General features: G+C 34.7%; 1 protein-coding gene across 3 annotated transcripts in view; it reads right to left on the bottom strand.

Moving 5' to 3' along the window:
• The window catches only part of CUL3 (cullin 3), a 106,694-nt gene that overhangs the window by 34,371 nt on the left and 59,379 nt on the right, over positions 1 to 12,944 (bottom strand). For all 3 annotated transcript variants that reach the window (XM_032277652.1, XM_032277650.1, XM_032277651.1), the window contains 2 exons: positions 2,679 to 2,839; positions 1,525 to 1,639 (listed from right to left, as the gene is read on the bottom strand). In XM_032277652.1, the coding sequence (XP_032133543.1) occupies positions 1,525 to 1,639; positions 2,679 to 2,839 (276 nt within the window). The remainder of the gene's footprint in view (positions 1 to 1,524; positions 1,640 to 2,678; positions 2,840 to 12,944) is intronic.

Below are 12,944 nucleotides of genomic sequence, written 5' to 3'. Positions count from 1 at the left end.
TTGGAATCTTGATTTATAAACAATTTTTCTATTAGTATGTATCTACGGTAATGAAAAAATGCAAGCTAATGCAAAGATTAGAAATACTGTCAAAAGTATCTACAACTAGTTGACATATTAGAAAATAAAGACCCTTTTCTATATATTATAAATTAGTAATTCATAAAGCATGGTCCAGGCTCACCAATGTGGGCCACAAAGGTCTTCCTGATGGGCTATAAAACGATTTGAAGGGGGGGGGAAGAGGCAGAAAGTCCATTCTTTTTTTCTTTATGGGTAAGTGACATCAAAATTCACCAAGATCAATTTTTGATATAACCAGTAGCTATCATAAATGACCTACTGAATTATTAAGAGTTAAGATTTTGTATTCATTTATTTTTTAAAAAGCATGTTACTGGAATAAACACGTTAGCTTTCTATTAAGACATCTGTTTTGGCAACACTACAAAATTCCTACTGTTAATTGCTCAGATACTTATGGTTTTCAGGAAAGATGCCTGGTTACAGTTACCTTATAAATACAGTCTTACGTTTACTGGTGCTCAGTTATTGTTATTATCATTTCATTACAAATTAGTACCAGTTTAGCTTTACTTTTAGCAAGTTAGCTGGGTTTGGAACACTGTTGCAAATTTCTATCAATAGTACTCATTGGCCTGTAATTTTTTAATCAACCACCTTTAAGGCAAATATGCACTACAGAATCCTGTCTATTCTTTTATGTATTTTACACATACACCCTTATGTGTACTTTGATAAAAGCTTACAGATGAGACTTCATTGGTGATGTGCTGCTATGAATTTACGGTACTTAAATAATTTATAATATCAGATATAGTAAAAGGTTAAGGATATTTCTAAGTTTACAGTTTTATAACATACAGTTGACCCGTGAACAACACAAGTTTGAACTGCACAAGTCCTTGAAGTAGATTTTCTTCCTCCCCTGCCACCCCTGAGACAGCAAGACCAAGCCATCCTTCTTCCTCCTCCTCCTCAGCCTACTCAATGTGAAGACAAGGATGAAGGCCTGGATGATCCACTTCCACTTAGTGAACAGTAAATTATATTTTATCTTCCATATAATGATCTTAATAATACTTTTCTCTAGCTTACTTTATTATAATACAATATGCAATACATGTAACATACAAAATATATGCTAATTGATTATTTTATCCCTAAGGTTTCCAGTTAACAGCACGCAGTAAGTTTTTGGGGAGTCAAAAGTTTTATGTGGACTTTCGACTATACAGGGGGTCAGCATCCCTATGCCCCACTTCAAGGGTCATCCCTATAATTTTAAAAAACGTGTGTAAGTTCAAACTCTTCAATTTGTTGTCGATGAGTTGCTTAACTGGAAATGGCCAAAATGTGAGGTAGGTGTGCTGACGGGAATTTTTTGCATACTCCCCTCCCTCAATGGGCCTTAGTCAAAAAATGTCAAAATAGTTAAATTAGTAACTATATTAAAAACATTAAGAATATCTTAAAAGATTTATTTACATTTTGACAGATTACCTGAAAAAATTCTGCAGACATTTCCAAAAAAGGAGCCTCAAAATCTTCTTCATAGACTGATCTTCCTTCAAGACCTAAAATCATTAACATCTGGCAAGCATTTCTTATTGCGCCTCTGTTGAAAAAAGTTTTATCACTTGATAATTAAATTTCATTAAAAAGTCACCTAAAAATTACAAAAGAAGTAGGTAAGACTATCTTCAGGACATTTAACTTTTATTGAAGTGACCAATCTCCCATAGGCCACTCACATAAAACAAAGGGATTAGCCTAATCTTAAATTGGAAAGCATAGCTTGACTGCACAGCTACTTATCTCAAGATGTTATTATTCTGTTATAATAAAATTTTTAAAGAAAATGAAGTTGTTTAAATATTTCTGTGTTTGAAAACACAGAGAGGCTATTTATCTGGAAGGAGAGAGGCAGGGCGGGAAGGAGGGAGAGAGGGAGGGAGGGAAGGAGAGAGGGAGGGAGACAGGAAGATTATGCTGTACTGCCAGACATGGGTCCAATATACAGCTACCCCTGGGCAATACAATTTTTTGCACTAAATGGATTGTGGGCAATCCTGATCAAGCACCAAAGCTGAAATAAAAAGAACTTTACATGTTTTCATCTAACAGCTGCTCTGAAAACAGATGAGGAGAGAAAAAAATTTTACATTTCAAGCCACTCCAGCTGTAGCATCACCAAATTGACACTGTAATCACCGTTATAAAGGGGGACAAAATATGACTGAAAAGGGGCACAGCATTTCTTAGTTATTTTAGTCTATATTCAACAGTTTTCTTCAAAAATGTTTGGAATGAAGGACAGACAAAAGCCCTTAAAGAAAAATACCAATAAAAGAAATAAAAATGGTATACAGAAAAAAAGAACCAAACGCTGGCATGAAAAATAAATGAAAAGCCAAAAGTGACGACTAACTGATTTGTATGTTAAAAGCATATTAAATAAAAGCTTAGGATAGTCTCTTCTAAAAAATATGAGAGATGTGTGCTTTCAAATTAAAGTCTAGGTAAGTCTGATATAAAGTTTCTGAGGATTTTCCCAATGTACTGAATATCCAAACTTTTATTTATTTTAATAAAACTAAGACAGTGAATCATTCTCAAGATTCTCAAAACCACAAGAGTAAAAAGAAAAATTATACCTGTCTACAACTTCTCCTTTCCGCTCTCTTGCAATCATATCCAACAGAGTTTGCCGCAGATGATCCCTAATACACCCATAACGTACAACTTGATCTCGAAAAATAATTAATCCCAAATTGTAGACATTCTCCACATTATTTTGTTGTACATATACACGGTCCTACAGTTAAAATAAAGTCATATAAACATGAGTACAATTCTTGTGAACATAAGAATTATTGTGAGCTACAATAACAAAAAGAATTCCAAAAGCAATCGTTTTTCAGGTGAGAAACACTTCAAACGATCTTAAGCAATGTGAAACTTTCTTGCACCTCTCAAGTTATATAAAGTTTTTACAATTGACAATGGCTATAAATGGTGGCCCATTTACCTTAAGAAAAAGGGAAAAAAGTAAGCAAGCATCATATCCAGGAACAAAAAAGCAGAGTAGAAAAAGTAAACAGTAAGGTAGGCAGATCACACTTTCTCCCCAAAGCTACAGCATACTCAAACATGGTTCGTTCTTAAATACTTGAAAATCATATTCTTTGAAGTAAAATTGAGTTGAATAAAGTATAGATTTATACAACTTAGGGTGTTACTGATAAATATTAAAAGGCTCTAATGCATATAATAGGGAAGCGTTAAGTATTACATAATTAAAACACCTCTACTTACTGTCACTTCAAACAGATTATTACTTTCAAGTTCTTACCAACGCGAATATAGGTATCTCAGTTTATAGAGCACAATCCAGAATTTTCCATGATAAAAACTGTCTCATGCAGTACCTAAAAATCCATATTGATAGCAAAATACACTGAAATAAAACTACTGTTTTTTGTAATGCTCAGAAGGATTAGAATACAATTCCTTTCTTGTCTCAACAAGGATCTCTCTGGGCTTTGATGGGTCTGTGAACCTTCTAAAATTATGAAGTTACATGTTTGTTCACACGTAAGTATTTTGGAAAGAGAGTCCATAGCTTTCACCAGATTCTTAAACATGAATCTATGGGTTATAGCTAATTATAAGATGAACATGAACAGAGCTCTACCATATTAACAGTGTAACCAGAATAATATTAATCAACTTTCCAAACTTTTTATTTTCTTTTTTTGAGATGGAGTCTCATTCACTCTGATGTCCAGGCTGGAGTGCAGTGGTGCCATCTTGGCTCACTGCAACCTCTGCCTCTTGGGTTCAAGCAATTCTCCTGCCTCAGCCTTCTGAGTAGCTGACAATACAGGTGTGTGCCATCATGCCTGGCTAATTTTCGTATTTTTTGTGGAGACGAGGTTTCACCAGTTAGCCAGGCTGGTCTCAAAGTCCTGACCTCAAGCGATCTGCCGACCTTGGCCCCCCAAAGTGCTGTTACACACGTGAGGTACCATGTCCGGTCCCAAAGAATTTTAATTAAATTCTCTATGTGCAGTCCTTGCTTCATATGACATAATTCTTCCAATCTCCTTTCATTCATCTTATATGATGCTACACACCTACTAACAAGGAAAGTTATATTTTATATTATCTTCTTCAGTGCTCACATTTCTACATTTTATATAATCTCTGCACAAGCTCACATTTTTCAAATCTTAACATCAATTTTCATGAGTTCAAAATTTTAATTGATGACTTCAAAGTTCTTGGTATCTTAAATTCCAAGTTTCCCTCTGACCACATCCCTTCTTTCTTTTGATGGCTCCCACTCTTTCTAAAACTCCTCTTTCATCTAATATGACCTCCAGGCCCAACCTTTTCTTACTGTAATACTAATTGTGATTTACTTCTCAGCATAAAACAGTATGTACGTAATAAAAACTAGCATAAATTTAATAATTCAAAAGCAACAAGAATCCCTTTTATTATAAAAACAATCACTATTATTGCTTAAATTAACTTTTACAAATGTGATTTATATATATATATATATATTTTACATATGTTTATATATAAATTTTTATTGCACAGAAAAGCACCAGAGACAGAGAATATCTTTTACCCAATGTGATCAAAACCACTATCTGAATGGCTAAAGATGGGTAGTAAAACAGGGAAACTATTAAACATACACACACTCTTGCATCTTAAATATTTTAAATTAAAAATATAAATGTTCACTCAGATATTGGGACTTTTTTTAATGAGTCTTGTGACTGAAGTTTAAGATTGTATACTTACAGGCCGGGAGTGGTGGCTCACGCCTGTAATCCCAGCATTTTGGGAGGCCAAGATAGCTGGATCACTTGAGGTCAAGAGTTTGAGACCAGCCTGTCCAACATGGTGAAACCCTGTCTCTACTAAAAATACAATAATTAGCCAGGCAAGGTGATGCACACCTGTAGTCCCAGCTACTTGGGAGGCTGGGGCAGGAGAACCGGTTCAACCCAGTAGGTGGAGGCTGTAGTAAACCTAGACTATGGCACTGTACTCTAGCCTAGGTAACAGAGCAAGACCCCATTTCAAAAAAAAAAAAAAAAAAAAAAAAAAAGATTGTGTACTTATAAACATTCATACATAATAAATTGTCTAGCATGCCTAGTTCAGTTTCATTAAGCTGAAGCAAGAACTAGAGGCATTTGCGAAGTAATCTGAATGTAAAATCTTTCAAGTTTTTTTTTTTTTTTTACTATTATCAGTCCAATGTTTTAAATTACCTACACTTAATTCAAACCAGTATGTAGCCATTTGCTTTTATGAAGTCTTTCCAAAGCATTCAATCTAGCTTGCCAAACAAAAAACTATTTTTCATAAGATTTTATCGATTTACACAATATTAAATTATATATTAATAAGTATTATTAGAATAAACAGTTAGAATAAATAGGTTTGTAAAATACAACAGAACTTCAATAAGCACAAAGTGCAACTGGTAAGTGAAGAATACGGAAGATTATATTAGAAAAGTAGCCTAACAGTAGTTATAGAACCTTTTATCAGGATATGCAGCTAGAATAGAAAGTACTGGTAATTCTGACTAGTCCTTTTTTCACTCCTGCTTTCAGTCTCTATAAATTCCCTTTTCTGGGCATTTCATATAATTATCCTGTAATACGTAATCTTTTGTGTCTGATTTCCTTCACTAAGCGTAAGTTTCTAAGGTTTATTCATGTCATAACACGTAACAGTATTTCCTTCTTTTTAGGCTGAAACAGCACTCCATTGCATAGATACACCACATTTTGCTTAGCCATCAGCTGACAGATTACCCTGGGTTGTTTCCATTTTTTGTTTATTATGAATAATGTGGCTACAAACATTTTGGTACAATATTTTTGTGGACATATACTTTCATTTTTCTTGGGTGGATTCTAACTGAGCAATTACTGCGGCTGTATGGAAATTATCAAACTTTTCTAAGGGAGGGAGATCTATCAGTTACGGGAAATTTTTTAATATAAAACTTCTAACAATAGTTAGAAGTTTCTATTTGATGTGAAGTTAGGAATTCCCTATATGATCCTGGCTTTACTGTTAACTGGCTATGTTCCCTTAAGTAAAGTCATTTATTCACCGTGGCCCTCAGTAAAACAATGGGCTGACAAAGATAATCACTAAAACATTAATATTTCCTATAAATCTTAATCCTTTCACCAAAAAGTAACATACACACAGCATCAAATTCAAATACAAATACACTTCACTACTTCTTTCCTTTCTATTTGTTTTGCATCTCCCACAGCATTTCCCATCCCAACTCTAAGCACAGTGATGTATCACTACCAAACGAGCTGAATCTATAATCTTATGGCCTACAATGTCTACTATGTCAAGGCCTCCAGCAAAAAGGCAGAAAGACATCAGGCAAAACTGATGGATTCTTCAAGTATGCTGTGTATGGAGGAGAACGATGCTTCAGTAAAGGAAGCCAAAGCATACAATGAGAACACAGGTTTGACTACCCTACTCCAAAAACTCTACAAACTCTGAAACTCTGAGAGTTGACATGATGCCACAAGTAAATTCTACAACTGACCTCATGCATCAGGTTGCAGTCAAAAGTTTATTTCATGTACAAATTACTTAAAATACTGTATAAAATCACCTTTGGGCTATGTATACGCAGTGTATATAAAACATAAATGAATTTCATGTTTATAACATGGGTTCCATCCCCACAATCTCTGTGTATATGCAAATATTCCCAAATCCCCCGAAAATCAGAAATCTGAAAACATATGGTCACAAACGTTTCGGATAAGAGATAAAATCAACCTGAAGCTGGAGGGTGTGGGCGGAACACATAATGTTTAAAGCCATGGGACACTCTGGTAGAAGAGCTAAGTCTTTGTCTTTCAAATTGAACTGTCAGGAAGTGTATGATTACAATTAAACAACATAGAATATTAAAAAAAATTTGTTCCAATCCAAATGTCCATCAATGATAGACTGGATAAAGAAAATGTGGCACATATACACCATGGAATACTATGCAGCCATAAGAAACGATGAACTCGTGTCCATTACAGGGAAATGGATGAATCTGGAAACCATCATTCTCAGCAAACTGACACAAGAATAGAAAACCAAACACTGCATGTTCTCACTCACAGGCAGGTGTTGAACAATAAGAACACGTGGACACAGGGAGGGGACCATCACACACTGTGGTCAGTTGGAGGGGGCTAGGGGAGGGACGGCACGGGGTGGGGAAGGATAACGTGGAGAGAAATACCAGATATAGGTAATGGGAGGATGAAGGCAGCAAACCACCTTGCCATGTATGTACCTATGCAACGATCCTGCATGATCTGCACATGTACCCCAGAACCTAAAGTACAATTAAAAAAAAAGAAAAAAAAGAAAAATTTGTTAACCCTAACATTTCATTATAGATAACAGAGAGCTAATAAATGAACCAGAAGAAAGAAACCTAAGTGTGGCCATATAAAACTATTAACAGTAATACTAAATAATCATTTACATTAAATATCTGACACGTATGATTAATTACCATCAAGTACAATAAAAGGTATAGATGTGTAACTCTTGAGTATTTATGTGTATATATGTTCAAACAGAAATGGATACATATTCACAGTAAACTTGTGATTTGCACATATGATTCTAATATCATTTAAATTCCTGTGAGATTTTAACTTTTATGTGTCTATTTTTTAAGATTTTTTAGAAGTCCCAGCTCTAGTTAACCTCTAACTAGCAATCTCAAAGTATGAACAAGATTTTAAAAGACCTTCTGAAAGAGAAAAAAACATTAAAGACTGACTTTAAAATGTTTTAATCCCAAGCTTTACCCAAAATGTAGTATGAGTCTGACATTAGTTACTTATCTACTAAAGAGAGCTTAGCAGAGATAGAAAGTTGGTGGCTGCTTCTATTTGCCTTTTTAAAGCCAAAAACAGGCATTTTAAATATAAAATGTTCTGAAAAACATGTTTGAAAGCCTAATGTGAGTCAAGCATTATATTTACATGAAGGGATGTGTTTCATCACCACAGAGATAAATCACATTTTAAATGTCTATTTACAGTTATCTCTCAAGAGTTGCTATTCCTTGGCCAAGCTGGCCTGCGATGAGCAAGAACTTTCACAAGCTAGGTGGACCTGTGGTGAGAGACAGGAGCCAATGGTGGGAGACCCACCTCATGCCCACCTTTTCACAGCTGGTTCTGCATCTGACTTCATCCATATAGTAAGCTTGATAAACCAACTTCATTTGTAACATAAGGACTTCATTTGTAACATAAAATCTATCTCACAATGCTATTACACTCATTTCCACTTCTAGTCCTGAAAATAAATAGCTTTTAAGACCAACTTCCCTGCCAAGAACTACAAAGGCTGGTTAAAAAATACAAAAGCATCACCTGTTTTAAAACATCAACTAGGACAGGCAGGTCTCCAGGAGCTGGAGTGGAGAGAGATGGAGTCTTTCTAAGCCACAAGAAAAGGAAAGCTCAATCAGATGACCTCCATGTAAAACTCCTGCAAATGCTTACTCAAGACCTAGGGCTCTTTGCATGCCCAGAGGACATGAGGACACCAACAAACAAAATGCTTGGCCTACAAGACCATAGTACTTCCACCATGTTGGCAAAGTTGTGCCTTCTCCTTTTAACCCACTAACATATCTAAATAGTTAAATGATATATAAGAAATCAAATTCAGCACACAAAAGCATGCTCAAAGGTGTCAAGACACACTATGCAAAAATTCAGTTCCTACTGAAGCTAAACTGACACAAACTCAAGGGGTGTCTCCTCAAGTGCGCTAAACAGCTTCATTACACAGGGAATGGCATTACAAACAAACCAAAATAAAATTTAGAAGTTAAAATAAAAACACATTTGAAAATGAAGTCCAAAAAACAAACAACTTAACGCTTATTACTTAATTCACCTGCAAGAAAAAGTTTAGTATGCATTTCTAATAGTCATTATGTTACAGAAAAGCAAACTAGGATAAGTGAGTTCTGGGCACAATCAATAGTGCACCCAAGGAAAGAAACAGCTTAAAAATCATTAAATTATCCTTCCTATCTAATGTTTTATTTGTAACTATGAGTAAACAGGTGTTTGAGAGGCAAATTCTAAAACTAACCTTTGGGTCACATTCAACTCTGAAAGCTTAGTATAATTTATAAATGCAACAGTCCTCTGGTTCTATTATAAAGTTTAAGGGAGCTTTTAATAACATGTTTGTAATATCCAGTAGTTCAGTACTTTTAATATTACTACTAGTAGACCAAGAATGGTTATCTATTAGTATTCATTCATCTATACTTCTCCGCCTGGTGCCACATATGGCTAGTAGCTATTTGTTTAAAAAAAAAAAATTAAAAATGTAGTGAATTGCTGTGAAAGTTGGTTTTTCAAGCTAACTGTCGAGCTGGTTAATCAAACTCTTAAATATTTCTTCTTTTAGTTTCTTATCCTCATACTAAGAACACCTAAAATTGTTTTTGCCTATTACTGTAAAAGAGGATAGGAAAAGGCAAATGTAAACAGGGTTAAAAAAATCTTTACAAAGCTAGTAAGATAGAGATAAACCTGAAAAGTTAGACTCATATTTAAAATTAAAAAAAAAAAAAAAAAAGAGGCAAATAACTCTATGGCAAGTCTGTCAGAACATGTTAGAACCTGCCTTACCAAATTTAATCACTAGGGTAATCCTCTATTAACAAGTAATAAAACATTTTCAAACAGAGTTCACTTTCAAGTCATGAAATAAATACAGATTAAAAAGGTTTAACACAATGAAGACAGAAATAGAGAAATTTTAAATGAGCAGAAAAGTAGCAAAAAGTTTCTACTGCAGAATCATAGCAGTGGGAAAAAAGTCTAATTACAATTAGATCAAAGTTTAAAGAACTGGCTCAATACTTTCCCGGGTGTCAGTAACTGACTACATTTCTAAAATAGTACCAGTAACATATGAATTAGTAAACTGTACAGACAGATTAACCTTTCTAGATATAAAAATATTACTGATAAATTTGGTAGAGAAGCATAGGATATGGTGTCTAAAAACCTGGTGTAGACTTAGCCACTACTGAAAAGCTCAGAGTTTCCATCATTGTAAAATGATCTCAAAATCTTTCTCAGGGGTCTGAAAATTTTTAACAAGAAAAACATAGTTGTGAAAAAATTCTATTTAAAAATAATTTCCATTTATTTTAAGAATTGTCTACCAAGATATTAGACAAATCAACACCATGTTTCTCTAAAGTCGTGTAAATTGCGATAAATCATAAAATAAACACTGTTCTGTACTTCAAATGTAATAATCTAGATGTCAGAGGAGAAAAAGAAACACTTAATCACACTTTGAGGTCTTGGAGCAATGAATTTATTAAGACTATTTTTTAGGAAAGAAGACCTGTATTAGAGAAGCAATACACTTTGGCGGTTAAGAGCACTGATTCAAGAACCAGATAGCCTCTGTTTCAGTCTTGTCTCTGCCATTTACTAGGTGCGACCTTAGAGTCTGTCTCAGTTGCCTCATCTGTAAAATAACACCTACCTCAAAATGTTATTCCACCTTTAGTACTGAAAGAAAAGCTTTTGTAAGACCAACTCCCCTGGAAAGAACTACTACAAAAGCTGGATGAGAATAAAAAGCTACTACCTCATACCTATTAAAAGAGTTACTATCAAAAAACACAAGAAACAAACAAAAACCCCCCAAAACAAAATAAGTTTTGAGAAGGATGTGGAGAAACTGGAGCCCTCGTGCACTGTTGGTGGGAACCTAAGGTGGTACAGCTGCTGTGGAAAGCAATATAGCAGTTCCTCAAAAATTAAAAACAGAATTACCACAGGCTCCACTAATTCTACTTCTGGGTATATACCCAAAAGAAATGAAAGCACAGTCTTGAAGAGGTATTTGTACACCTGTATTCATGGCAACATTATTCACAACGGCCAAAAGGTGAAAACAACTCAAGTGCCCATCAATAGATGAACAGATAAACAAAATGTGGTCTACACACACGATGCAGTATTACGCAGCCTTGGAAAGGAAATAAACTCACATATGCCATAATCAGATGAACTTTAAGGACATGCTAAGTGAAAAATGCGTCATAAGAGGACAAACACCTTATGATGCCACTTACATGAGGTAATAAGTGATCAAACCATAAACAGAGATATGGTAGTTGGCCGAGGCTTGGGGGAGGGGAAAATGGAAAGTTACTGTTTAGTGGGTACAGAGTTTCAGTTTTGCAAGATGAAAAGGATTCTGGAGAGGATGGTGGTGACAGCTATACAACAAGGTGAACCTACACTTAACAGCTCTGAACCGCACACTTAAGGGTAAGATGGTAAATTTTGTATGCAGTTTACCAGAATTAAAAAAAAAAAAACAACAACTAAAAATCCCCGTTTAAAAGCATCAAAGAATAACAAAGACAACCTAGACTTGTCGGGTCAAGATTCCAGAGAAAAGGCAAATATGCTGAGAGAAGCCAGCCCCACACGAGACTTCACTGGTTCCCTTCAGTCACTTGCTGAATTTGGAGGACTGGAATTAAGGGCCCCACCAAAAAGTCAAAAGTGGGGTTGGTTTAAAGCAGCTAGGGCTTAAGAGGTCAAAGTTCTGAAGAGGTGAGAAATACAAAGAATTCACAAATTCTGCAAGCAGTTTTCCACTGAGATGTTTACTGATACAGCACCCTAGGCAAGGGGTAACGGCACCAAGAATCCAAACAAAGTATCAAAGGGATACTGAAGATCTGTGTTGAACAGACAAAAGTTAGCATCCTAGGAACATTAATTCAGAAGGTAACCTGGCAAACACCTCAGGCCTTCTTTCAGTTCAGATCCCAAAAGAACTATGCTCTGTGAATAGGTATGTCCTGGAAATGAAGGCAAACCAACAGACGAACACTAACAAAGCTTAAAAGCTAGTCTCAACTAGAGCGTGGTGACCTGACTGTACTTTACCTGTCTGCCGAAACAAAATTAAATTTACTTTAGAGGAAGGTATCATCCAAGGCCTCCACAATTTTTCATACACAATATTGAAATTCAAATTTTAAAACACCATGCTTGCCCCTTTCCTCCACAAAACAAAACAAAAACAACCTAGGATCAAAAGTCTGAAAAACAAGGGGGAAAAACCCCAGGAAGTCAAAATGTTCTAAGACCTTTACAATACCCAGAAAGTGGTGAGAAAAAAAACAAAAACAAAAACATAATGCACATTATAATCTCTAAGGTAACAATAATGTAAGTAATAAGCTAATGGGGAAGGGGTGGGGGTAATAAAATACATTTATTAAAGAAAGTAAAAAAAAGCTGAGAAAGAACCGATGAGACAGAAAAAAACAGGATAGGAAATTTAAATCCAAATATATCAATAATTACTTTAAAGGTAAACAAACTAAATGCTTCAATATATGGAACAAGTGATATACCTTAAAACTCTGGGTTTATCATAAATTCTATTAAACAGAGTCAAGTAATATAATTCTTTTGCACTGAGGTGTAAGATACAGCACAGTGGTGAAGACCATGAGCTTTAGAATCAAATTCTAACTTCAAATTTGAATCAAAATCAAATACTGCAAATTCAAAGGCTTAAACTCTATGTTCTACTCCAGTTATTTATTAAGTATATGATTTTGGCAGGTTAATCTCTCTAACCTCAGTTGTTAATCTTTCTAACCTCAGTTTCATTTACAAAAATTTTAAGGTCAAATATTTAAAACATGTGACACAGTGATACAGGTATGTAATAAATAATATTTGTTATGTATTTGTAAAATTATTTTTACTCTTTCAAAGAAACTTTTTAAAAAAAATTTTGTCGATTTTCCA

Source organism: Sapajus apella, unplaced genomic scaffold (assembly GCF_009761245.1).
Source record: "Sapajus apella isolate SASKATOON/1434 unplaced genomic scaffold, GSC_monkey_1.0 scaffold10, whole genome shotgun sequence".
Lineage (NCBI taxonomy): Eukaryota > Metazoa > Chordata > Mammalia > Primates > Cebidae > Sapajus > Sapajus apella.
Note: the sequence above shows the minus strand (reverse complement) of the source record. Positions and strands in the feature narration are given on the sequence as shown.